Below are 26,809 nucleotides of genomic sequence, written 5' to 3'. Positions count from 1 at the left end.
ATATATATATATATATATATATATATATATATATATATATATATATATATGGTGCTCAAGTAGGGTTGCCATATTTCAAAAAGTAAGATTCCTGACCTCTTTTTTTACACAAAAATTGTTGAGAGCTTTTTTTAAATTTTTGGTACTAAATCCAAAGAATGGGCAAGAAAAGGTTTTTTTGGGGGAGAAACTTCGTGACCTACGCCGGGAAGCGAACCTGCAACCTTGGCGTCACCCGCAGCGCCACCCTGGGTGGTACCTGAACCTCCATTTGCATTCTGGGAAATGTAGTCTCTCCGCCTGTCCAGGTTCTCCCCTATAGGGCTCCCGACGCGTCCATTTGCATTCTGGGAAATGTAGTCCTTCCCTTCCACCCCTCCGCGGTGCCTTCTGGGCGTCGCGCCTCTTCCGGCGCTCTGCGGGATGACGGCGCTTCCGGCGGAGGGCGGGCGAGAGGAAGCGGAGGAGGCGGGCTCCGGCACTGCTGCTGCTGCTGTGTCAGGGGGCTCGAGGGCTGTTCGCGATGGCCGCCGCGGGGGGCACCTACCGGCTTCGCTGCTCCTTGGTGGGCCACGAGCTGGACGTGCGGGGCCTCAGTTGCTCTCCCTTCCCCACCGGCTCCTTCGTCTCCGTGTCCCGGGACCGGACGGCGCGGCTGTGGGCGCCCGACAGGTCAGTCTTGGAAGGCGAGGGGGGGAAGGAAGGAAGGAGCCTTGAGGGGAGTTTTGATCTGCCTTTGCCCTCCCTTGGCCGTTTCTATATCCTCTGAAAGGAGGATCTCTCGGTTGCTGGCTTCGTTTGGAGGCGGGGTGAGGGTGAGTTAGCATCGTGGAGTTGGAAGGGACCCCCGAGGGTCATCTAGCCAGGCAGAAATCTCAGCTCAAGCATCCAGGACAGGTGGCCATGCAACCTCTACGTTAAAACCTCCAAGGAATCGTAGAGTTGGAAGGGACACCTGAGGGTCATCTAGTCCAACCCCCTGCTAGGCAGGAATCATAATAATAATAATAATAATAATAATAATAATGATGTTATTTAAATATTTATACCTCGCCCATGTCTGGGCAGCTTCCAACAAAATATTAAAAACACATTAAAGCAGCTTTTCTCAACCTGTGGGTCCCCAGATGTTGTTGGACTACAACTCCCATCACCCCTAGCTAGCAAGGCCAGAGCTCTGGGATGATGGAAGTTGTAGTCCAAAAACATCTGGGGACCCACAGGTTGAGAACCACTGCATTAAAGCATCAGTCATTAAAAACTTCCCTAAACAGGGCTGTCTTCAAATGCTTCAAATCCATGACAGGTGGCCATCCAACCTCTGCTTAAAAGCTTCCAAGGAATCGTAGAGTTGGAAGGGACCCCTGAGGGTCATCTAGCCCAACCCCCCTGCTAGGCAGGAATTTCATCTAAAGCATCCACGGCAGGTGGCCACCCAACCTCTGCTTAGAAACCCCCAAGGAAGGAGAGTCCACCACTTCCCGAGGGAGACTGTTCCAAACAGCTCTGGCTCTCAGAAAGTTCTTCCTGATGTTTAGTCAGGAATCTCCTTCCTTGTAACTTGAGGCCACGGGTTCGAGTCCTGCCCTCCAGAGCAGGAGAAATCAAGCTTGCTCCCTCCTCCATGTGACAGCCCTTGAGATATTTGAAGATGGCTATCCTGTCTCCTCCTTTCCATGCTAAGCATACCCAGTTCCTTCAAGCGCTCCTCATAAGGCTTGGTTGCCAGACCCTTGATCATCTTGGTTGTGCTCCTCTGCACACATCCTTCTTAAACCGTGGTGCCCATAAATGAACACAGTATTCCAGGTGTGGCCTGACCAAGGCAGAATAGAGTGGTACTATGACTTCTGTTGATTCAGCCTAGAATAGCATTAGTTTTTTTGCTGCTCCATCACACTGTTGATGGGTGTGATGGGTTGACCATTTGATTTCAGTGGGATTAGGACCACCTACAGTGAGGGGGAAAAGTATTTGATCCCCTGCTAAATTTGCCCGTTTGCTCTCCGACATGTGGCTTGTTGATAGGGGATCAAATACTTATTTCACTCACATCAATCTCTGACTTTTGTCTTCTGGGTTTCTGGGGTTTTTCCTGTTGTTATTCTGTCTCTCACAGTTACATTAAACCTACCATTAAAATTATGGACTGGTCATTTCTTTGTCAGAGGGCAAACGGGCAAATTTAGCAGGGGGATCAAATACTTTCCCCCCTCACTGTAGTTATCTGAGTTGTGAATCGTGCCACATGTTTACAAGTTACTGTTTAGATTGGGGAAAGTTGCCAGCTTGTGATTTGAAACATCTAAATGGTTTTCTAAAGTGATGGGCTCTTTATTTCTTTATGTGACCTGTAGCGTTAGAAACTCAGATATATAAGCTAGTTGCCAAAATGTAATGTCTACATGCCATTTTTGGGCAAGACGACTCTAAAGTCTTATTTTTCAAATGATTGACTGACTGCGATTGATTCTTAGTTAAACATCTGGCTAGTTCAGAGGACAACCTTGAGCTAGATTAAGAGAGAGAGTCCACATATTAAGGGAGAGTCCACATATATACTGGCTTATTCCTACCTCTCTTTCTTAATGGTGACACAGACCTTCATAACGTAGGCATATTCTTCACAACTGTGAGCAGGGCAGTGGGGTGGGGTAAGTGAAGACAAGCGACAGCAATGAGCTATAACGTTAACCGCTCCTGCTTAGAAAAAGCATTTTGGTTCCTGAAATTTGTTCTGATTGTGCCGATAAAATAGAATGGATGGAATTCTACAGGATGTGGTATTAGTTGGATTTCCAGATGGTGGAGATGTCAGGGGCCGGCCAAGGCATCTTCACTTGGTCGCAAGTGGCCAATACTCAAGTGCTCGCAAGTTTCCTGCTGTGCCACAGACTAGTCTCCCTTCAAGCACATCTCCATGTTGTTGTAGGTTAGTGGCCTAGACAAATGGAAAAAAAAAAAAGGCTCTTCCACATTCCAAGCACTTTGCCTGGTAACTTGGAAGGAAATATTTAAGAGTACAGTCAAACTTTGGTTGTCGAACGTACTCCGTTCCGGAAGCCTATTCGGCTTCTGAAAATGTTAGACAACTGAGGCGCAGCTTCTGATTGGTTGCAGGAGCTTCCTGCACTCAAACGAAAACCGTGTCGGACGTTCAGCTTCCAAAAAACCTTTGGGAACCAGAGCATCTACTTTCGGGCTTTAGGTGTCCAGGAGCTGAAGCGTTCCAGAATGGAGGTGTTCGGGATCTGAGGTTTGACTGCAGTTGTTGTGAACCCTGAGCTAAAAAAATAAGTTTGTGAAAAATATATTTGAGCTTAGGTCACTTTGAGCGCATTGTTGATTTTCTTCTTTAGTGTAGGCTTAACATGCAGGTGTGTATCTATGTGTTTATCATGGTATGCACATACATGCATATAATTTATTATCTGTCCTTGTGCCAAGAGTTATTGGGCCACAGTTTGACTGACAAGATCAGGTTCTTCTGGTCATGGAACATTCTAGTGCTGGGGTCTGGATGTGGCAGGAAAAGTATTGTACACTCAGTAGCAGCAGGACGAAACACATGAACAGCTTGAGAAGTACCTTGGAGTTACAAGTGGGAACGTAAGAGAGAGCAAATATAGACTTCAACAAGCAACAGTGTTGTGAGGGCTAAACTTTTTAAAAAATATTATAATACAGGATGGTCCTCACTGAATTTAAAACAGCTACTGAAAGAAATTCCCATCACAGACTATAACACCAATGGCTGTTCATCTGAACAAACCCAGTACCTTTGCTTACCAAAAAAAGTCAAGGCCTGGTGTGGCTGTCATTAGGGTGAATTATTATAAACCAGGGGTGGCCAGCTTCCAAGAAACTGCAATCTAGTCACAGAGTTAAAGACTGGCAATGATCCACGCCCTTTTTGCGGGGGTTCTGGTCAAAGTTGTTGAGCTTTTTTTTAGGAAGGTGGAGAGGCCTAGTTTTTGGGGGGTGCAGGGCTAACATTTTGAGCTTTTTTTAGGGGAGCCAAGCTTCTTGAGCTTCTTTGCGGGGAGCCAGTGATCTACCAGTTGGGCGTGCCTGTTGTAAACCATCAAATGTCCCTTTGCTCTATTTATGTAGCTCCATAACTGTTAAGGCCATTCTTGGACTTTTCTGTGTGAAAACGTTGCTTTCTGACATATGCCAAACTGTGTTCATCAGGGCCATAAAATCATGAATGAACTCCCTAAAATGTCAAGACCAGTTCACAAATTGATATAGATGAAGTCTGAGCCTATGTATAAAGTACCACTCATTGTTTTAAACTTGGAAGGGATTTTTCAAGCTATAGATTGTATCATAATAGTGGATCTGAATTACTGGAGTTACTTAGGCTAGCACAATTGGTTTTACCAATTCCTCCTTCCGAATGAAACCCGCTATACCATTTTCCTGCTCTCAGGAACAGCTAATGGATACGAGGAATTGGGAAAAATCAGGTGTAAGCAGCAGTGGCTCTTCTAGGTCAAAGTCACCACTGGATGCAACCCTGAGAATGCACAGAATTGCAACACCATTTTATTGTAAAGATTCCTAAGTTGGCCTAAAGTGAAATAAAACAAAGATAACTAATCTTCCAGAGAAGTGATGATTATCGTCAAAACAAGGTTAGTCTTTTAGACTAAATAAAAACATTCTGAAGAATTTAATCAATTTTATCAAGCTAGATTGCTTGCCATGTTTTAGAGGAGACCTTGAATTGAAGTGGCACTGCGGTTGTGCATAAAAACAAATGTTTTGAAAAAGGAATAACTGCAGATATCCCCTGACGGAATGTAGTTGTTGGACATGCCAACTAATGCATGACCAAGTCTAAACACAATGGCTTATTTGGATGTAATGCTAAAACACCGTTTTGCGTTATGTGAGTGAGTTTTCTGTTCATGATTTCCCTCCCCCTTTCTCTGGTACAGCAGGCATGAAGAGCAGACTGGAAGATTTCTCTTGTTCATTGTTATGTGTGAATGTGCTTGGCCTTAACTAAAGTTTGTCTGAACAAGCTAGAATTATTAACTATGATTTGAAGTTAGCAGGTTCAAAAGAACTATAAGAATACAGTCATACCTCATGTTGCATTAGGTTCATGTTTCGTATTTTCAGCTTGCGAACGCGGCAAACCCGAAAGTGTGCAGAAGCGTTCTATCGTGCTCTGTGCTTGCGCAGAAGCACCGTGGTAGTTGCAGACTTTTTGGGGTGCAAATGGCACCCTGGAATGGATCGTGTCCGCAACTAGAGGTACCACTGTAATAATGGTATAACAACAACAACAACAATTATTTAATACAGTGGTGCCTCGCAAGACGAAATTAATTCGTTCCGCGAGTTTTTTCGTCTAGCGAATTTTTCGTCTTGCGAAGCACGAAATCCCATAGGAATGCATTGAAATTCAATTAATGCGTTCCTATGGTCAAAAAAGTCCAAACAAAGCCAAATTTGGTATAACAAGAGTTTATTAAGTGCTCTTTAAAGTCACACATACTGTAAAGAACATTTCAAAAATTGAAGGAACAATAAATTAAGTTTCTAAACATGACAGAAAAACATTTAAAAATCAACAAAGTGTACAGTACATTTTCTAAGACTCTGGGGGACCACTCGAAGAAGGTTCCTCTTCCACTCTTTGCTTCTTGCTGAAGAACCTGTCCATGGTCTGCTGCTTCATCCGCCTTTTCAGCACCTCCCTGAAAGGCGACATGACCCTCGTATCAAAAGTGTTCACAAGGTCATGTGCCACGTGCTTGTCAGGGTGGTGCCGCTGTGCAAAAGCCTGCACATCCTTCCACTTCAGGCAAATGCCCCTCAGTTCTTTGGAGGACAGCCGTTCCTCAGTTGCTTCCTCCTCTTCCAGCGAGGCCTGCTCCTGCGCAGCCTCTGCCTGCAGTTCGACCAGCTCCTGGGTGGTCAGCTTGTGGTCGTGCTCCTCCACCAGCTCGCTGATGTCCTCCTCTGTGACCTCCAGGCCCATGGTCCTCCCCAAGGCAACAATGCCCTGCACCACTGTTGACTCTGGTGCATCAGAGTCACGTGGTGCCACACAGTCCGGCCACAGGCTGCGCCAAGCGCAATTCAAATTTCTCTGGCTGATCCCATTCCAGGCCGTGGTGATCATCTTCAAGCAGGTGACGATGTCGAAGTGGTCCTTCCAGAATTCCCGCAGGGTGATGGTGGTGCAAACAGTCACCTCGAAGCATCGCCTGAAAAGCTCCTTGGTGTAGAGTTTTTTGAAATTGGCGATGACCTGCCGATCCATCGGCTGGAGCAGTGGCGTGGTGTTAGGTGGCAGGAACATGATGCTGATGAAGCTGAACTCCTCCAACAAGTCCTTCTCAAGGCCTTTAGGATGGGCAGGAGCATTGTCCATCAGAAGCAAAGCCTTCAGCGGCAGGTCGTTGTCCAGCAGGTACTGCTTGACAGCAGGGCCAAAAGCAAGATTGACCCAGTCCACAAACAGCACACGAGTGACCCAAGCCTTACTGTTGGATCACCACATGACACTCAGCTGCTCCTTGTCGACCTTGTGTTTCTTGAAGGCCCGTGGGTTCTCCGAGTGGTACACCAGCAGGGGCTTGATCTTCAGATCGCCGCTTGCGTTGGCACAGAAGAGCAGGGTCAGACGGTCCTTCATGGGCTTGTGGCCAGGCAACTTGGTCTCCTCCTGTGTGATGAAAGTCCTTTTGGGCATCCTCTTCCAAAACAGCCCGGTCTTGTCGCAGTTGAAGACCTGCTGTGGAACGTAGCCCTCCGTCTTCACAGCCTCCAGGAACTCCGCTGCAAAGTCTTCAGCTGCAGGAACATCAGAACTGGCAGCCTCTCCATGCCTGACCACGCTGTGGATTCCAGATCTTGCCTTGAACCGGTCAAATCAACCTCTGCTTGCCTTGAAGACTTCTGGCTCGCCTGAGGTTCCTGGCTGTTCCCGGACGAGGTCTGCGTGCAAGGCCTTGGCCTTCTCACAAATGACGGCCTCAGTCACTGTGTCCCCTGCACGCTGCTTTTCTTCTAACCAGATGAGCAGCAACTTCCTGACCTCCTCCAGAACAGCTGGGCGGTTCTTTATGATCCTGGTGACTCCCTTGGCTGCATCAGTCGCAAGGATCTTCTCCCTCATCTTCAGGATGGTCCCGATGGTCGATGGATTCCTCCCGTACTCCCTGGCGAGGTCTGTCACACGCATTCCACCGTCGTGCTTCCGGATGATCTCCTTCTTCATTTCCAGCATCACCTTCTCCTTCTTCCTCTCGCTGGCCTCTGCAGCAGCAGTCTTCTTTGGTCCCATGGCAGCACAGCTCCTAGCTTCGCAAACTCAGGAAAAAAAATAATCACATCCAAAAAATTCAAAAGCACCCAGCCACCCACCACACAGAAATTCAAACCCAGAACCAAGTCCTTGAATTCCAAACACCCAACCCAAAATCCAAAACCCCCCCAAAAAGTTTTAAAAGTTTAACTTACCAAATGGCTGCAAAAGAAGTTTTGGAAAAGCTTCAAAAATCGCCAAAGTCTTCAAAAACCTCAACTGTTCCCCCCAGCCACCCACCCACCACACAGAAATTGCAAACCCCTCCCCAACTGTTGCAAACCCCTCCCCAACTGTTCCCCCAGCCACCCACCACACAGAAATTCAAACCCAGATTTTTTTTTTAAAAAAACAACATGGCCCACTGGTCACAGAAAATCATAAAAATGCAAAAAAAAAACCCCACACAAGCTCCCAAATTCTTGCAAACCCCTCCTCAACTGTTCCCCCAGCCACCCACCACACAGAAATTCAAACCCAGAATTTTTTTTTTTAAAGAAACAACATGGCCCAACGGTCACAAAAATCATAAAAATGCAGAAAAAAACCACACAAGCTTCCAGATTCTTGTAAATCCCTCCCCAACACCAAGTCCTTGAATTCCAAACACCCCAACCCAAAATCCAACCCCCCCAAAAAAAAAGTTTTAAAAGTTTAACTTACCAAATGGCTGCAAAAGAAGTTTTGGAAAAGCTTCAGAAATCGCCAAAGTCTTCAAAAACCTCAAAAAAGGCTACCACACCGCGTGCTATGAGTTGCTCCTCGAAGTCAAGTCGCAACTGCATCTCTTCAAGCAATGCACCTTGGGTTTTAACGGTTTTACGAAAAAGGAAACAAACTTGCAAGACGTTTTCGTCTTGCGAAGCAAGCCCATAGGGAAATTCGTCTTGCGAAGCAGCTCAAAAACCGCAAAACCCTTTTGTCTAGCGAGTTTTTCGTCTTGCGGGGCATTCATCTTGGGGGGCACCACTGTACAGTTAAAAGCTAACTACCTCTGTGAATGAGTTCATACATAACACACCAGTTAGTCGAAATGGAAACAAAAGCTTCCAACCTCTGCCTTCTGGCTGAGGGGAGACATGCATGGGGTGTTAGGAGCGCATGAATCCAATGCTTGTGTTAATGTGACCAATGATAAATCTAATTGGCTATAGTGGTGCAAATTGGGCGCTCACCCTTTGAAATTTGCACTATGCCTAGAACGTACATTGGCATTTAGATACCAGATAGATTTTCCCTGGCTTTTTAAATGGGTAGGATTCCCTTACTACAGGAACATAAAAACTTTGGTTTCTTTTTTGTCTCCAGTCTCAACAGAGGATTTACGGAAGTGCACTGCATGAGCGGCCATTCAAATTTTGTTTCTTGTGTGTGTGTCATCCCTCCAAGCGAGCTTTATCCACGTGGATTAATTGCCACCGGCAGTAATGACAACAACATTTGCATTTTCGCTTTGGACAACTCTGCACCTCTGTACGTCCTTAAGGGTCATAAAAACACAGGTAAGAATACATAGATTTTAAAATTTTATTTTCAACATACTGCTTTTGGAATCTTAATGACTCAAAGTTGCTTGGTTTTATGTGTTCTAAGAAATAACTTGATTTGTAAAGTTTTATCATGAGCAGACGTTAGCATTATTTTCTGAAACATTAGGACCTTTAGAAATGTTACATTATATTATTATTGTTATTACAATTTATTACTTGCCCATCACACTATGGTCACAGGGCAGGTTACAATAATTAAAATACAATATTAATAGTAAAAGGAAATACTGCACAGTATTAAAAACAGTTTTAAAAACCTTGAAATTGTAGAAATAAGGTGCATCCTAGAAATATACCTCTCAAGCGTCAAAAGCCAGGGCAAAGAGGTGTGTCTTTAGCACTCCACCAGTCTTAGCACCTTAGAGGTTCTCTAGGGAAATGGGCTTGGAGGTAGGAGATACGGCTTGGGACTTCCGGGTTGGTGCCTCCGGTAATGGCGGAATTCCTCTGATCGGGAGGATTTTGCCCCGTGGGAATCTGGGTTTGGCTGCCATGGCGAAGGTGGAGACCCGCAAAAAATCACAGGCGGGAGAAGCCTGTGAGTGTGGGATTCGGCGGGCACCCTTTGCGCCTCCTCTACTCGCGGGGAAACCCGGTTTCGGGGATCCGGAGCGAAGTGGGGTGAGTGGCGCGGTGCTTCGAATCGTCTGCTTCTTCCACGGAGCGAAGCCGCATAGCTGCTGCCGGAGAGCACTGACTTTTTCCTGTGGACAATTTGACTTCAAAGTAACTACCCTGTTTAAATTGTTGGAAAAGTAATAAATATTATTTTTTTAAAAAAGAGAGATACGGCTTGGGAGTTGGTTTAATGAAGACATAAGAAAGACTGGTGATAGTGTCGCCAAGACAGAAAAATATTTTCCACAATCTGTTAACAGCTGAGAAGACAGAACCTTACTTTTTCAGTCAAAAGTGCTGCTTCTGTTTTCCAGTTGTTTGTGGTAGCTTCTCATCACCTCATGTATTTCCAAGGATGAAAATTAGGTTAGTGAAATTTGCTATGGCGTATCGTCTGAAAATAAGACCAAAATCTGTAGCTTTGCTTTGCTAGCACATCAGAACACCTTTTCTCACTCAGCTACACACAGCCCGTTTTAGGCGCGACTGATATGTGCACAGTGGCACGCATGTGCAAACCGCTGAACTTTGAAGTGACCTGGAAACGTCATAAAAGATGTCACTAAAAGGGAGGAACGGGGTGATCCAGTTTCACACAAGCGCACAGTGTCCTGGAACGCAACGCTCACGCAAATCGGGGAGTAGATTAAATGTGAATTTTGGCGATGTTTATTTAATCTTCTGTTCTAGTTTGCAGCCTCTCCTCTGGGAAGTTTGGCACCCTGCTTAGTGGCTCGTGGGATACGACAGCCAAAGTCTGGTTGAATGACAAATGCATGATGACACTACAGGTACAGAAACTCTGCTGGTGACAAGAGTTCATTATCAGCAGATCATGATTATTTGCACTTCAGAAAATGTAGATTGTCTCCGTCAGCATTCATGTTGTTCACTTTTATAGGGCCACACTGCAGCAGTATGGGCTGTGAAGATATTACCTGAACAAGGATTAATGTTGACTGGTTCGGCTGACAAAACTATTAAGCTGTGGAAGGCAGGCCGATGCGAGAGAACTTTTACTGGTAGGTACTTGGCTGAAACAGTTTTTGTGTATACACGCAACTTAGCAATATGCCTCCACACCCGGAGAATTAAAGAGGCCTGCGTTTTATTCTAGGATTTGGGTTTTGATGGTTCTTTCTTCTTCCCCACCCCATTTGTAGAAATTAGTGTGGTTCTTTATCTTGAAAGCTTAGAGGAAGAGAAAATGTAAAGTTCACTAACTTCATGTAATAAAGGCTAGTAAATCGAAGACAATTAAAATGGTGAGCCTTGCCAGTGGTGGCCCCGCAGTCGTGGAATTCTTTCACTTATGAAATTAGCCAGGCCTTGTCGCTTGCAATCTTTAAAAGTGTATGGAATACCTCCCCCCACTTTTCTATGCGGCTCTTAGGGATTACTGTACTGTAAATCTGTGGTTACAAAGTGTTGGAGACCTTGTGGTTTTTATTTTATGGCTGATTTTTGCTGTTGGCATAATAGCTATCTGAATATGGTACATTTGGGGTGTGTGGATAGAATTTTTAGATATACCTGTCAAGGTATTCCAAAGCATTAACAGTCCCATTGATGGGTTTTCACTGCCTCTTCACTGTGAAAAGGTCTGGAAATGGGAGCTGCTACTTCTCGTTATGTAGATCACTTGGGCCAAGCCAGTCACATGATAGGAGCCAGGAGCTATTCATAGTACTTTTGTTGAAAAAGAAAATGAAACTTAATGCGTGGCCAAAGAACAGAAACTTAGGCTGGGGTAAAGAAATGAAACTTAGCAGAGCCAACTGTCGACACTTAGCTGGAGCAGTTTTTGGAACTGAACACTTAGCTCAGGTCAAAGTACAAAGCTAACACACTGAGCAAGTCCATTTTGGGAGGGAGGGCAGTTCTTTTTGCTCAGAAGCAGAAAACTGTTAATAGTAATTTTTCTTTGGAGGTGCCATTTGCCAGGCACAGCAGTGACGATGTCCTGAAACAGCAAAGTGACAGAGCCAATGGCTTCTGAGTTTTTGCAAGGAAAGTGCATCCTGAAAAGGAAGGGGAATATAAAGTTTGCCTTTCCATTAACAATGTACCTTGCTTTCCCTTCAGTAGCTCAATACTTGTATTCAAGCTCTGTGTGTATGTAGTCCCACTGCCATGTAAACAGATCTGTTAAAAAGTGGATGATTAACCTCTGAAAAATATTTGACCGCCCTAACATGTAACAAATTTAGGAATGGAATCTATTAAAATGCCTTTGGTGAAAGGACAGTCCTGTGCTGTAAGCAGTGCCACTAAAGATTCCTTTTCATGCTCTTATGCTTTGAACAGGGTACAGTGCCTTTTAGGTTTTTGCATAATGCTCATGTTGAACCACTAGTCTAATGTTTCCCCGCAGTCTGTGCTTGGGCAGAAACTGAGCCATCTTGTTATGTGCCAGCCGTAGCTTCCTGTCTTCAGGAGGGAACTCAGGTAGTGGTCATGAGTCTGAGGCTACAATTACACAAATGATACTTACACAACGGGTCTATATTTGAGACAATCTCACTGGCCAGGGAGTAGCAAGACCCCATTCCTGACCACATGGCTTGCTACTAGTAATTTTAAAGTGAGATCTACTTTTCAGTACACCACATGAGAACATGTTTTTATAAAGCATTTTCATGGCTAGAGAATATCACCTTTCAATAAGATGTGGAGAGGCTCTCAGTGAGACTTACGTTTTATCTATCTTTCCTTTCATAAAGGACATGAAGACTGTGTAAGGGGCTTAGCCATTTTAAGCGAGACAGAGTTTCTTTCTTGTGCAAACGACGCCAGCATTCGAAAGTGGCAGGTATCGGGAGAGTGTCTTGAGGTTTACTATGGCCACACCAATTATATATATTGCATATCGGTCTTCCCGCAAAGTAAAGGTAAGAAACTGTCCTCAAGACATACTTTTTTTAATAAAAAAAAGACATGCTATAAAAAGGATTGTGCCTTCTAATGAAAAGTAGATTTAGAACTGAGTAAGTTATAATTCTTTGACTGGCACTAGAGTAATGGTTTTCAAACTCCCTTCCATAGAAGACTCCACATTAATTTATCTGGCACAGTACCCCTGTTTTGGCTTGCAATCGAGGGTTCACTCAGTATATGTGCAGAGCTGGCCAGGTTTGCTTAGTTCTTTTAAAACCTGGCAGCTAAGGAAACCTAGGATTCCAAGGAATCCCCAGATTTCCCTAAACATACAGTGGTGCCCCGCAAGACGAATGCCTCGCAAGACGAAAAACTCGCTAGACGAAAGGGTTTTTCGGTTTTGCGTTGCTTCGCTAGACAAATTTCCCTATGGGCTTGCTTCGCAAGACGAAAGCGTCTTGCGCTTTTTTCTTAAAGCCGCTTGAAGAGGCGCAGTTGCGACGGACCGTGCTTCGCAAGATGAAAAACATCGCAAGATGAAAAGACTTGCGGAACGAATTATTTTCGTCTTGCGAGGCACCACTGTAGTTTGAAAATTCTTGCAATGGATGGCTGAAGAGGATGTCAAAGGAAGACAGTGCTATTCACAAACACAAATAACAGATTTCTCCAGCTTTTTTCGCAATCAGATAAACTATAATGATAACCCTCTGTTTTAGCTAAGCATGGAGTGGCTTGATTGGCAAGTGGCTTTGACTCCTTGTTTTTTCCTACCCCTATTTCAAACCGATGGATTTGATCCAAAGGTGCTCTTAAGATGAGAGAGGTATTTTTGAGGCACAAGTGCTGCTGCTAGGGGAAGGGGTTTGCACATGCAATCACATCTGGCTGTGAGCTAAAATGCTTTCAGTTGCACAGGCAAGTCTTGAAATGCAAGCCATTGGCTTGCAATGGAACAGTGAAAACTAGTGGCGCAGCAATAAAACAGCTAGCACGTTAGCAAAGCTAAGCAGGGTATGGTAAGGTTTCAAATTGGATGGGGGACAGCATGTTGAGATTCCGGCATTGCAGGGGGTTGGACTACATGACCCTTGGGGTCATTTCCAAAAGCCACAATTATAGCTAGTTTATAACATATATTGCTATGTTTGTGTAATGTGTATTAAATGTGTTTGTATGATCATAATTCGAGTCACTGGTGTAGAGAAAGCTGACTTTACATTTGCATCTTTCTCAATTTAATGAATGGAACGTTGCATTATTTTAGATTTTGTTACTACTAGCGAAGACCGATCGCTCAGGATCTGGAGAAAGGGGGAATGCACACAGACAATCAGACTTCCAGCTCAATCCATCTGGTGTTGTTGTGTGTTGGACAACGGGGACCTTGTCGTTGGAGCAAGGTATTCAGATTTCGGCTTTCTATCATCTGTTCATCAAGATAAATAGGCACAAAGCTGAAGGCAGGCCGAGTAGATATTTTTGTGCCGCGAGAAGGAATGATTTGGCCTCATGCTCACACACTTCCTTGCTCTTCTCTGGAGCGGAGCCAGAGAGGAAATGGAAGATTTATTCCATTTTTCGATTGACCACAGTTCAGTGTGTCTAAACCGTGGCTAAACTCTATGATTAATTGAAACCAGCCAGTTTCCTATGCTATGGTTTGAAGCTGACTTCTTTCAGTAAAGTTAACATTGGACCCAGTTTGTGAGGGTTTGGTTATTGTTACAAGTTAGCATGAAAAACGAGAGGAAAAACTCCTCCTAGAGGAGTGCAGTAGAGGCGTAAGGAGGGGAACATGTGAGCCCGATACATATTCTTGTTATGCTAAACTATGATACATCATTGCCTCCTAAGGAGATTGTTGAACAAAACAGAGTTTTAAAGACACACGTGCAGTTCCCATCATACATTTTGGGAACTGGCAGAAGTTTGATCAGTGGATCCCTGGCCAATTTCTGGTAGACGATACATAGCAGTTGTTGTTAAATCTTTATTGTGTTTGTTTTGTTTGCGTACGTTACAAAAAAACCCAAACAGGAATATTGTGCACCAACCTAAAGAAAGCGCATACTCGAAAACTACCCACAAAGTAGAAAAACATAGATAGCTTGCTTTCCTTCTCCAGCCTCAGCCCAGTTGTTTCTACCACTTCCAAGTGTTGTAACAAGCAGCTCTGACTCAGGATCCTGCCCTCGTTTTCATTTTTGGGATAGGTAGGCGCATGACAAATTGTCAAGGAGGGTGGATAGCTATTGAACACCTCAGCTCAAAACTGAACCTTGCATACTGGAAGGCAGAATGATAACCAAGACCATGGGTAGGCAAACTAAGGCCTGGGGGCCGGATCCGGCCCAATCGCCTTCTAAATCTGGTCCGTGGACAGTCCGGGAATCAGCGTGTTTTTACATGAGTAGAATGTGTGCTTTTATTTAAACTGCATCTCTGGGTTATTTGTGGGGCACAGGAATTCGTTCATTCCCCCCCCCCAAAAAAAAATATAGTCTGGCCCCCAGAAGGTCTGAAAAAGGTTTGCTGACCCCTGACCAGGACTATATACTCGGTATCAGTTAACACCGATCATTTATGTCTTAACCTTGAGTACAGTTTGGCCATGCATTCTTGTTTTGTACCTGATCAGTGACTGAAATGAACACTAGGGTTAAAAAAAACGTTGACCGCGCAAGTTTGAAGTAGGTCCTCAACTTGATGCATTTCACTGGATTATTCTAAAATTAATTACCTTGCTTCCTGGGGAAGATCGGTTTGAAGATGAGGCATCAATCTTATGATATAAAACCTGGTCAGCAATCTGGATTTCTTTCTTAGAGAGGGGTGGGGACAGGGACAGCAGCAAGAAAGGAAATAGGATGTGTAGGGGCAGGGGACCTCTTTCCTAGATAATGAAATTATTATTTTTCCTCTTTCAGTGATGGCATTATCAGAGTGTTCACTGAGTCTTTGGAGCGCACAGCAAATCTGGAGGAGATCCAGGCTTTTGAAAACGAACTTTCTCAAGCAAAAATTGATCCTCAAACTGCTGATTTAGGGGACATCAGTGTTGATGAGCTTCCTGGGAGAGAGCATTTGGACGAACCAGGTATAATTTTAAATTTATCCGGCAAACATGCATCCCTCCTCATCTATTCTGTCCTGGTAAAGAAAAGGTTTAGGGCAGGAGTGACTAATACACAGGCTATATCTGCCCCTCCCCACCAAGGTTTTCTTGTGATGCCAAGACTCTACAAACTGTCCATCTTTTTCAGTTTAGTTTTTTTCTTAACTGACAGCTCCCTCAGCCTGTAATATTATTATTATACTCTGCTCTCAAACATTTTTAGGTTTTTTGTGGTCTCCAAGGCCTCCCAGGTGTGTCATCTTTCTATATTTTATGTAAAACAAACCCTGTCTTACCCATTGTTCCCCTTTTGGATAGCATTTTCAGAAATGTAGTTCTTGGCATGTTCACTTCTACACTTCAGCCCCAGGGAGTTGGCTGGGGGTTGTTATGGTCCTCTGCCCCCTAAATGGATTGCCACCCTTTTGTTTAGGGATTACAGTCGTACATTGGAAGTTGAATTGCTTAGTTCCCCAAACGTTTTGGCTCCCGAACATCGCAAACTGTTCCGGTTTGTGAACTACTTTTGGAAGCCGAACGTCTGACGGGGCTTCTGCTGCTTCTGATTGGCTGCAGAGACTTCTGCGCATGCCTCCTCTGTGCTGGAAGGAGCGCCGGAAATAGCGTTTTCGCATGCGTGTCTGCGGGACTGCGAACTGGCCCAAGGCCCGAAAACTTTGCTGAACCCTGAACTAAAACCATTTTCTCCAGGCCCGCAGCTGATTTTCTCCTCTCTGTGTTTTAAGGTACAAGAGATGGACAAACGAGACTTATTAAAAGTAATGGGAAAGTTGAAGCTTATCAGTGGAGCGCTGGCGAAGGGAGGTGGATGAAGATCGGGGATGTTGTCGGTTCATCAGGAGCCACACAGCAGACATCTGGAAAGGTTTTATTTGAAGGAAGGGTAAGTAATTTTTCACCCCTAACGTTTAGTAATTAAACCCTGGCAGCCCAACCTATTGTTGAGCTGTGTGCACTGGAATGGTATATATAAGAATAAATCACTCTCGCCGTTTCCCTTTCCTTAAAAAAGGAATACGACTATGTTTTTACTATTGATGTGAATGAAGGCGGGCCCTCTCACAAGCTGCCCTACAACATCAGTGATGATCCCTGGCTGACGGCATACAACTTCTTGCAGAAGAATGATCTAAATCCAATGTTCCTGGACCAGGTGGCCAAATTCATAATAGATAACACCAAAGGGCAAACGCTGGGACCCACGAACGCGGAATTTTCAGATCCTTTCACAGGTAACGAATTGCTCCAAGCTGCCCTAAATTTGCTACCTCGCTCCTTGTTAGATATGTGGCTGAACAGCGTGCCAGAGTTCTTTTGCCCCTGGCCATACTGCGGAACACTGATGATGTATTTTGTGTCTTTATATTGTAATTTTATCTTGTGAACCACCCTGAGACCTGCGGGCGGCATATAAATGTAAGAAATGATAATAATAATTTTCCTTTCTGTTTGCAGCGGATGAATTGGAGTGTTTTTAAAAGTATGGGCACTTCATTAAGGAGCAAAGTTGATGGGGTGTTTCCCCTCCATGTTTTAATAATAATAATAGTGCTTTGGATCACATTCTTTTCTTCGGTTTATCTTTTCATAGGCGGTGGCCGCTATGTTCCAGGTTCTTCCTCGGAGTCCAGGGAAGGGCTCCCAGCTGCAGATCCGTTTACAGGTACTGTGTCAATGATGGCAGAGTTTTTTCTCTCTTCCTTCTGGGAGAATAAATGTAAAGTTTTGGGTTTATAGTTGGTGTGGGGAAATAGAGCTTATTGGAATTCCGGATGGACGAGGCAGGGAGCAAAGCTGTGATGTTGGCTCAGAATCATTTTATTTCTTTTTTAAAATGTGCCTTAGAATCATAGAATTGTAGAGTTGGAAGGGTAATCTAGTCTTCACCCAGGGGAGCCCTACAATGTCCAGCACTTGTTATACAGAAAAAGCACCACATTTCTAGAAGCAAAGGTGCGACATTTAAATGCAACTTTGGAGCAGAAACTTGTAGCTTGGTTGGGTTTTTTTGTTTTGTTTTTTTGCAAAACCTTTTTTTTCACAGGTGTGTCTTGAAAGAATGATCATTTGGTACTGATTAATTCAGATGAGTATGGGTGTTATAGAGCAGTTTCACAAAACTTTGCATCGGGGGGGGGGGAATGATCGCGCTTGGCAAGGCGTTTCCTTGGCAAGTAAATTGAGGGCTTTGGTTTCGATGGCGACCATACATCTGGGCACTAAGGCAACTGTGGTGGATGAGTCATAGCATCCTCCAGGAGCCAGCTGCTTGAGTTTGAGGTTCAGAATAGAAGTTGAGACACGAATTGCACTTGCACGTAATGATTGCCCAAGGGTTATGATCATGATTCCTGCGAGACTCAATCCTGGGCTCTCTCACACAGGAAACTTAAGGCTCCAATCCCGTGCACTTTCTTTAGGAAAACAATGTATACACACATTGGAAATAATGGAAGTAAAAACCATGTAGAACCCATTGGTGCTGAGCAAAGATGTTGGGATCCAAATATGGGAGCTACAAAAATGGAGTGTGGGCTTTCTGTTGCTGTTTTATTATGATTATTTAAACCCAAACACTTCATACTGTGAACGTTTAAGCAATGCGAATGCAATTTTGTTCCTGTTTTGCGCTAGGTACAGGTCGCTACGTCCCAGGTTCAGCTCCTGCAGCTCCTGCAAGCGGAGCTGATCCATTTACAGGTAAGTAAATCATTCGTCTAACAGTTTTGAAAACTTAGGCCAAAGTTCGGTGCTGGTCACTTACATCTGCCCTCCTCCTCCCCCAAAATAACAAAATCTCCACTCCCCTCCATCTTGTTGCCACTTCACTCCAGCTAAGCTTTGTGCTGCTTCTAACTAGAAAAACCAAGCACAGTGTTATAATAGCTGACCACACTTTCTCTCCACTTATTCATGCTTGTGGATAAGTTGGTTGCAGTTCAGACGGCAGAAATGCAGATAAAGGGAAAGTTGGGGTAGAAGTAAGGTGAGGTAGGGCAAGGAAAGGAGAGATGGGGTGAGCAGCCCAGAGGTGTGTGTGTTTGGAGCAGCGGCAAGTGAAGCATCCGTTGTTTGGGATAAAACAGGAGAGGCCAAATGGAGAAGAAGAAAAACCATGGATGCCACCCTAAGCTCCTTGGAGGAAGGGTGAGATAAAAGTATAGCAAGTAAATTAAGACTCCAGGGAAATTTTTCTATCAAATCTGTTTTAAGCTGTTAATTTTATTCATGCGCACGTTCTCTTGGTTTACTGAACCCAAGAGAGCTTTCAAAAATCTCACAGGTGACCAATGCTAAAAGCTTCCCTCCTTGAAACCTATCAGTTGTCGTATCGCTAAGACTCCCAGAGTTTTTTACCTGCCTGCCTGCCTTTTGCCTTGAAAAGCTCCTTTCCTTCCTGTTCGCCATGAAGCAGCAACAATCTTAGAAGAGAAGCTATTCAAAAAGGCAAGAAAACCTAGATAAAATTAACTTTCTTTCCTCCCCGAACCACATATGACAACAGTGTCTCATACCGAAATCAAATGAACTGTGAAAAAGACTTGTGTGAATTGAAAGTAGAGACACACTACGTGTCCTTGCCTTTATTTGTCTGTTACACAAGAAAATCTTTAATAACTTTATTTTTATTTTTTTGCAAAAGATTCTCCATCCCTGTTCTCAGAAGGGTGTGAAATGTGGCTACTGGCTTTTGTAATAGCGCATGGATAAACACAAATGGAGTTAATAAAATTAATTATACTGGGCTCCCTTTGAACTAAATTTTGGAGGCCACTTAAGTCTCTGAAATGTGTTAGCTAATTAAAAATCTGAAACGCTCAGGATATGAAGTGCTGTTTATGTAACCATTTTGTTCTGTAGGAGTTAATTCGTTAGATTTTATCTCACACTTTCTCCCAGGAGTGCAGAGAGGAGTTTGAGGTAGCCTTAGATTAAATTACTTGGTCAAGGCCACACAGTGAACAAAGCATTATTTTTATAAAAAACCTGTAGACATGGAATAATTTAAATTACGGTTTAGCAATCTTTGAAATAGCTACATAATGTGTGACAATTAAGCTAACTGTTTTTCCCCTGCTATAGGGTGCAAAGCTGTACTGTTAAGTTTCTAACAATTTATTTCTCCCTTCTAGGGACGGGTGCCTACAAATTAACTATACCTAAAAATGAAAATATTTATTTTCCAAAGAAGGAAGCTGTTGCTTTTGATCAGGCCAACCCTACACAAATAATGGGTGAGTGTATTTATACGGTTTGTTAAATGATGGTTGGGGTGAGCAATTATCCTTCAAACACACCAGTCCCGTAAAACGTTTTATTTTACTCCCCTGAAACTATTTTCAGCCTATTTTTACTTCTGAGAAATAAAACATAGGAAGGTTGGATTACTCAAAAGATTTGTGTTTTTAATGTAGTAAAGCAGCCACTTGCGTCTTGTGAATTAGAAATATTGTAGGTCAGGCTCATTCCAGTATTGCTTATCTCCCCCTGTTGAGAAGAAGTGAATATTTTGATACGCCGTAAGGGCTGGAGCAATTGCTAAATACATCGAATGTACTTGCCATTTTGCCCCTGTGGTATTCAGTTGACCGCAGTCCTCCCTGGATAGCTGGGAGCATTAAAAGCACTGCCTACTTTCCCCTTTCTATGCAGCTGGAATAGATGACAAGGGGTGCAAGCAATGAGCAGCAACATAATCAGTGGATCTGCTTTTGTGGCAAATGGACTTTTGTGCAAAGCTGTACAGTACAAACCTTTTTATGTTCTTAAGGCATTAAAAAGGAAGGTTAGTTTCAAGCTTATTGATTTGTATTACGTGATTAATGTCTTGCAAGGATATTGGAATAGACTCCTGAAATCATCTGAGATGCTAGTGCATGGGTAGGCAAACTAAGGCCCGGGGGCTGGATCCGGCCCAATCACCTTCTAGATCCGGCTCACGGCGGTCTGGGAATCAGCGTGTTTTTACATGAGTAGAATGTGTGCTTTTATTTAAAATGCATCTCTGGGTTATTTGTGGGGCATAGGAATTCGTTCATTTCCCCCCCCCCCCAATATAGTCCGGCCCCCCACAAGGTCTGAAGAACAGTGGACCGGCCCTCTGCTGAAAAAGTTTGCTGACCCCTGTGCTAGTGTAACCCAAGCCTGCTGCTGACACCAAACTCATGCCGCAATCTGCCATGGGTTCTGCAGGCACTCTTCTCCACTGTGTGCTTCAGATAACACGAGGGGTGCAATTTTACATGTCATCCTCAATTTGTGCCATTCAGGGGCATAGCGGGGGGGAGCAGGGGGGCACACAATTTTAAGGGGGTGCAAGCCGGGCGCTCCCATGCAGGGATCCCCATCCCGCCTGCCTGCCTGCCGCTGGAGGTCTCTGGACCCCAAAGTCCAGCCCAGCCTGGCCTTGCTGCCACAACCCCTGCCCCCTTGCTTAATGGCAGCCTGGCCAGCGTGGAGGGGGGGATTTGTCCACCAAGGGCCATTTCATATTGCTGGGCTCCCCTTTGTGTTAACAGGCAGGCAGTGCAGCGCAGCTCCACTGGCGCGGTAAGTTTTGTTCACCCTCCGCACCCCACCTGCATGTGGGGCACTCAGGTGCCAGTCGGTGCCACAACACTGCAGTGCCAATCAACTTGTACAACTGCCCCCCACACTGCATGTTCTTTCAGGCATGTAGTGAAGGGGTACTTACCTGTTCCTCTGCCATGTAAGTTGGGTCACTGTTCTGGAACCCCAAAACTGGAACCTAGTTTAATGTTTATTTTTTTTTAAGGCAAGCAGTACTGTCTTTGGCACCGGTTACCTAGTGAGCCTCTCACCTTTCATGATTTTCAGAGTTTGTAAGACTTTCAAAATTAAGAGCAGGCTGGGAGTCCTCATAGGAACCATCCATAGGGCAGAGACTTATAAATCTCAAGAATGAGGTACACATGAAGCAGCCTTATACCAAGTCAGGCTGACTGTCTATGCCAGCAATGTCTGCTCTGCTGAGCTACAGCTCTCCTGGGTGACTTGTGCAAATATCTTCATCCTGGACGGTCTGAAAATGAGAACTTCGGCACGCTGCTCACATGCTCTCTCTCCCTCTCCCATTGGGCTATAGTTTCGTTTTCAGAAGCTCATAGCAATTACAAATGCTCTTGAATTTATTGTAAATACCTGGTTCTCATCTTCCACACCAAACTTTGGTAGGTTTACTTGGGAGTACTTTACACTGCATTTAGTTGTGCTTTCTTCCTGGTAAGTACACCTTGGGACTGCAGCCTTTGTCTCATGATTTGAGGTTTAAATCTTAAATTGTTCTGGACTACAGTTCATATGTTTCATACATTCCCTTTCATTCTACAACTTTTTCCAAACTCTCACTTAAACATCTTAACATTTGTGTGGTGAAAGGGACATAAGACAATTGTGAAGCAATGCCATGGAAATATCTCCTGCACAAATCCTAGAGAGCACACTGTTTGTGTATAACGCAAATCAGGTTTTGGAGCACATTTGAGATGAAGCAAAATTGTTTTATCAATGGGGATTTGCCCGTTAGGCAACTAGGTTGACATGAAATATGCCGACAGGCATCAATAGAATTGAACTGGATCGAGAATTCATTTTCGTATTCATAATGTGAAGAGGTTCAAATAGAGCATTTCAAACTATCTCCCATTTGTCTCGCAGGCAAACTGAAAGAACTTAACAGAAGTGCCCCTGCTGAACAGCAGTTAACTGAAGATGATTTAGATCTTCTGGAGAAGATGCTCTCTATAACCTGCAACACCTCCTCTGAAGCTCCCACAGCCCAGCAACTGCAGACTTTGTGGAAGGCAATTAATTGGCCAAATGGTATGGAATTGTTGTTGGGGACATCTAGTAGGTCCAGCAGATTAGATGGGTGGGTAGCAGTTAGAAAAGTTCACCTTATTTCACATATTGTTAGATACACCGGATGCGGGTGGCGCTGTGGTCTAAACCACTCAGCCTCTTGGGTTTGCCAATAAGAACATCGGCAGTTCAAATCCCCGCGATGGGATGAGCTCCCGTTGTTCGGTCCCAGCTCCTGCCAACCTAGCAGTTCGAAAGCACACCAGTGCAAGTAGATAAATAGGTACCGCTCCAACGGGAAGGTAAAAGGCGTTTCTGTGTGCTGCTCTGGCTTCACCAGAAGCTGCTTAGTCCTGCTGGCCACATGACCTGGAAAAACTGTCTGCGGACAAACGCCGGCTCCCTCGGCCTGTAAAGCGAGATGAGCGCCGCAACCCCAGAGTCGTCTGCGACTGGACTTAACTATCAGGGGTCCTTTACCTTTACCTTTTTAGATACACCAGTTTTTATACCACAAATAATTTTATTTCTTTGTATTGGTGATTGTCAGTTTAATATATTAGTGGCTGATGGGGATGCTGTTCCATTGCCCATAGGGCGAAGATTTTATGCTGATTAGAGTTCTGAAGTTTAATCTTCAGACTATCCTACTTATCGCTATTGCTATTATTTTAATAGCAATGACACTTGTAATTCAGTTGTCTGAGTTACATAAATATGCTAAGGATTCCATTATTTCCCAAAAATAGAGAGATGTAATTCAGGCTAGATCAGTTCCCAAACTGCTGAGTTCATAAAATTGTCATCAGCCCCAACCCAAATTCTTAGGACTATAAATGAAAAAGTTTAAGAAATAATCAATATGTAATAATTTATTAATTTTGATTCCTGGTAATGGCAATTGATAAAATGTAAAAAAAGAAGAAAAAGAAAAACGAGTGAAAATAATGACAACTTTTTTTTTAATCTTCTCTAATGAGATATATGGGCCTAATGGGCTTTTAACAAGCGTATGAATATTGGTCTGTAGGTTTTGTGAGTCTTGAGTCACCATGTTCTTTGTTGTTTAGCCGGCTTTTCTGTTCGTACAGCAGCACGTTCTGAGAATACCGTTGTATAGTGGAATTGTCTTTTAAAAAATACACTACAATGGCCTCTTACACACATTTAACTTTGGCAATTTCATGCATGGTTGAAGACAAAAGTTGGATGAAATTGCACAAGTTAAATGCAGGCAAGGCAGGAGAGCTTAAATTTTTTTTGTGTCTGGTCCACTTGGCATTTCCCGAGCAACAAGAGCTTTTAAGCTCTCTGTTTCAAGGTTTTGTGTATAGCTGATTTTCATGTACAGTGGTACCTTGGTTTAAGAACAGCTTAGTTTATGAACAACTTGGATTAAGAATGCTTCAAACCCGCAAGTAGGTGTTTTGGTTTGTGGACTTTGCCTTGGAAGCAGAACATGTTTTACTTCCTGTTGAGTGTGTTCCATTTGTAAATTGAGTCCCCCGCTGCTATGGGAAAGCATGCCTTGGTTTAAGAACACTTCGGTTTATGAACGGACTTCCAGAACGGATTAAGTTCGTAAACCAAGGCACCACTATATAGGTAGAACCCTCAGAACTGAACCTCCATGTTAGATGCAGTTAACCTACACAGAAGATCCTCATTGGGCAAGGGAGGTGCACTCTCTACATTCTTAATGCCCTTTATTTCAGAGTTCATAAATATTATTTTTACTATACATCATTAATAACAATTAGAACAACATGCCACCTATCTGGCTGGGTTTCCCCAGCCACTCTGGGCAGCTTCCAACATTAAACATTAAGAACTTCTCTATATAGAGCTGCTTTCAGATGTCTTCTAAAAGTTGGATAGTTGTTTATTTCCTTGACATCTGACTGGAGGGCATTCCACAGGGTGGGCGCTGGTTCTCTGTAACATTACTTGTCGCATTAAGGGAACCACTAGAAGGTCCTCGGAGCTGGACCTCAGTATCCGGACGTTTCCACCCCAGGTCGTTATTCACCCCCTGCCCAGTCCCTTAGACCCCCTAAGGGGGTCAAGTGTCAACCCCTTTAAGAAACCCTGGGCTAGACGAACCTTTCCCATAGGGGTTATTACAACAGACCTGCTGAAAGCTCTGCAACATTTCAGAGTGTAACGAGGTCGCTTGTTTTCCCTGTGTTCCTAGACATTGTCTTTCCAGCGCTCGATATTCTTCGGTTATCCATCAGGCATCCCAGTGTGAACGAAAGCTTCTGCAGCGAGAAGGATGGCCTACAGTTCAGCAGCCACCTGATCCAGTTCCTGAACCCCGGAGGAAAGCAAGCCAACCAGATGCTGGCCCTTAGAATTTTCTGCAACTGTTTTATCCACCCAGTTGGCCAGAAGCTCATGATGTCACAGGGGGACTTGATAATGTCACAGGCAATAGAGCTGAAAATAAGCAGCAATAAGAACATTCACATTGCATTAGCCACCCTGGCTCTGAACTACGCTGTCTGTTTACATAAAATTAATAACATTGAGGGGAAAGCTCAGTGCTTATCAGTGATCAGCACAGTCATGGAAATTGTGCAAGACCTCGAAGCTATCTTTAGACTACTTGTGGCTCTTGGGACATTGATCAGTGGTGATTCAGATGCTGTACAGTTAGCTAAGTCTCTGGGGGTTGATTCTCAAATTAAGAAATATTCCTCTGTATCGGAACCGGCTAAGGTAAACGAATGCTGTAGGTTGGTGCTTAACATGCTCTAACCGTTTCGTTTTTTAAAAAAGCACTTGAAAGTCTATGGCTATGCTGAAGATAAACTTTTTTCATATTTTACAACAATGGAGAGAAGAAATACTGTGGGTTAACTATCTGGACATTAAGTGAAAAAAAACCTAAATAAAATCTTTTTTTGCACTGATACGGAATTTGTTATCCTTCAAAGCTGCAATGCATGAGAGTCAGTCTGCAGTAGCTTTTGAGTGTTTGGAATTAAATGTCAACAGAAATCAACAAAGCAGTCTTGATTGACCGAGACAGTTTTAAGAACGAGCTATCTTAGCTTTATTTTTCATGTCATATTTTAAAAGAAAGCGCATCAGTGTACAACCACAGCATTTTAAGTTTTAGTACCTACACTCAATTGTTCCAGCTTTTAGATTGTGAGGCACCGCTGCCTAACATGGTCCTGATTTTTTGTGGAACAGAATAATGCAAAAGTTTTTAATTTTCACATAGTTGTTTTTTTTTAAACCACTTTATCTGATAATGTCTAGTATGCCAGGAAACATATACTTTGAGTTTTCTGGTGTGTGGTGCAGGCTTTTTTGTTTTTTCGACCCTCTGTAAAATGTTCCTTTGGAGTATATATATATATATATATATATATATATGGTTTTATCTTTCTTGGGATTCGGCGATAACCTTCCCAATGCAAGGAAGTGCAATGTTATCTGCAGCCAGCCAGAGTGCAATAATATTGCTGCCAAGTTTGAGCTGTCTCATTCATATTGATGAGATGTTCATTCTAAAGTCTAATCCCTTATACCTAAATGTCAGCATTTTTTCTTAGTTCCTTATCAGACACATGCAGCTCATGCGTTTATCCTTTTTTTTTGTCCTTGTCCAGTTAGAAATACAGCTGCAATAATACTAAATATGCAAATAAGTATTTTGAGATCAGAACGTACCGTTTTATTTTGGGAAATTCAAACAAGCGATGTTAAATGTTATTCTGGGGAATCCCCCCCTTCTGACAGCAACACCTCACTCAATAACCAAAGTTGGAGTCTGCTAATGTTGTAAAACTCCCCCTGTCACTTGCTCCTTTGATGCTTTTCCGAACTTGGCTAAACATGTAAGGATAATAAGCTTTGGTCTGGACAAATAACATCTTGTTCCACCGAATAAGGTCACCCGTTTCTGACTGTATTCAAACACTGCTGCTAAAGTGTGCTCAACCAAGTGGACAACGCATGTTCCTTTTTTTAAAAAATAAAACATGTCTAGAACTAAAATAGCTCAGATAAAAATAAAGCTGTATAAAGAATGTCTTTGAAAAGTAAAAACTTGCATGCGAGTAGACAGGTGAAGAAGACAAGTGGGAAGGTGGGGTTTGAAGGATATATTTTCCTGCAACGTGCGAAGAAGTCCTTGGGAAAAGAACCATATAGGCTGAGACATTGCGGATGAGTTGTCTTGAGAACGGCCAGAGAACATAAGTATAGCTTTGCTCTACTCACAGGAGCCAGCCAAATGCCAATGAGAAACACATGAGCCCCACACAGGGCTGGATTTAGGTTTGATGAGGCCCTAAGCTACTGAAGGTAATGGGGCCTTTTACATCATCATCATCATAATAGTTTATACCTCGCCTATCTGACTGGGTTTCCCCAGCCACTCTGGAGAGCTTCCAACCGAATATTAAAAACACAATAAAACGCCAAACATCAAAAACTTCCCTAAACAGGGCTGCCTTC

The 26,809-nt window shown here is 43.7% G+C and overlaps 2 protein-coding genes across 2 annotated transcripts in view; one reads left to right on the top strand and one right to left on the bottom strand.

Annotated features, from left to right (window-relative positions):
* The window catches only part of IFT74 (intraflagellar transport 74), a 247,745-nt gene that overhangs the window by 56,791 nt on the left and 164,145 nt on the right, over positions 1-26,809 (bottom strand). The window lies entirely within an intron of this gene.
* On the top strand, positions 431-25,253 carry PLAA (phospholipase A2 activating protein). The gene is made up of 14 exons (XM_081176366.1): positions 431-672; positions 8,639-8,832; positions 10,189-10,289; positions 10,400-10,520; positions 12,222-12,389; positions 13,643-13,778; positions 15,306-15,475; positions 16,240-16,397; positions 16,527-16,746; positions 17,106-17,177; positions 18,149-18,214; positions 19,648-19,749; positions 22,193-22,357; positions 24,531-25,253. The coding sequence occupies exons 1-14, from the start codon at positions 524-526 to the stop codon at positions 25,094-25,096; spliced, it is 2,388 nt and encodes a 795-aa protein (XP_081032492.1). The 5' UTR covers positions 431-523; the 3' UTR covers positions 25,097-25,253.

This window comes from Podarcis bocagei, assembly GCF_964188305.1.
Source record: "Podarcis bocagei genome assembly, chromosome: 17".
In the NCBI taxonomy this organism is placed as follows: domain Eukaryota; kingdom Metazoa; phylum Chordata; class Lepidosauria; order Squamata; family Lacertidae; genus Podarcis; species Podarcis bocagei.
Note: the sequence above shows the minus strand (reverse complement) of the source record. Positions and strands in the feature narration are given on the sequence as shown.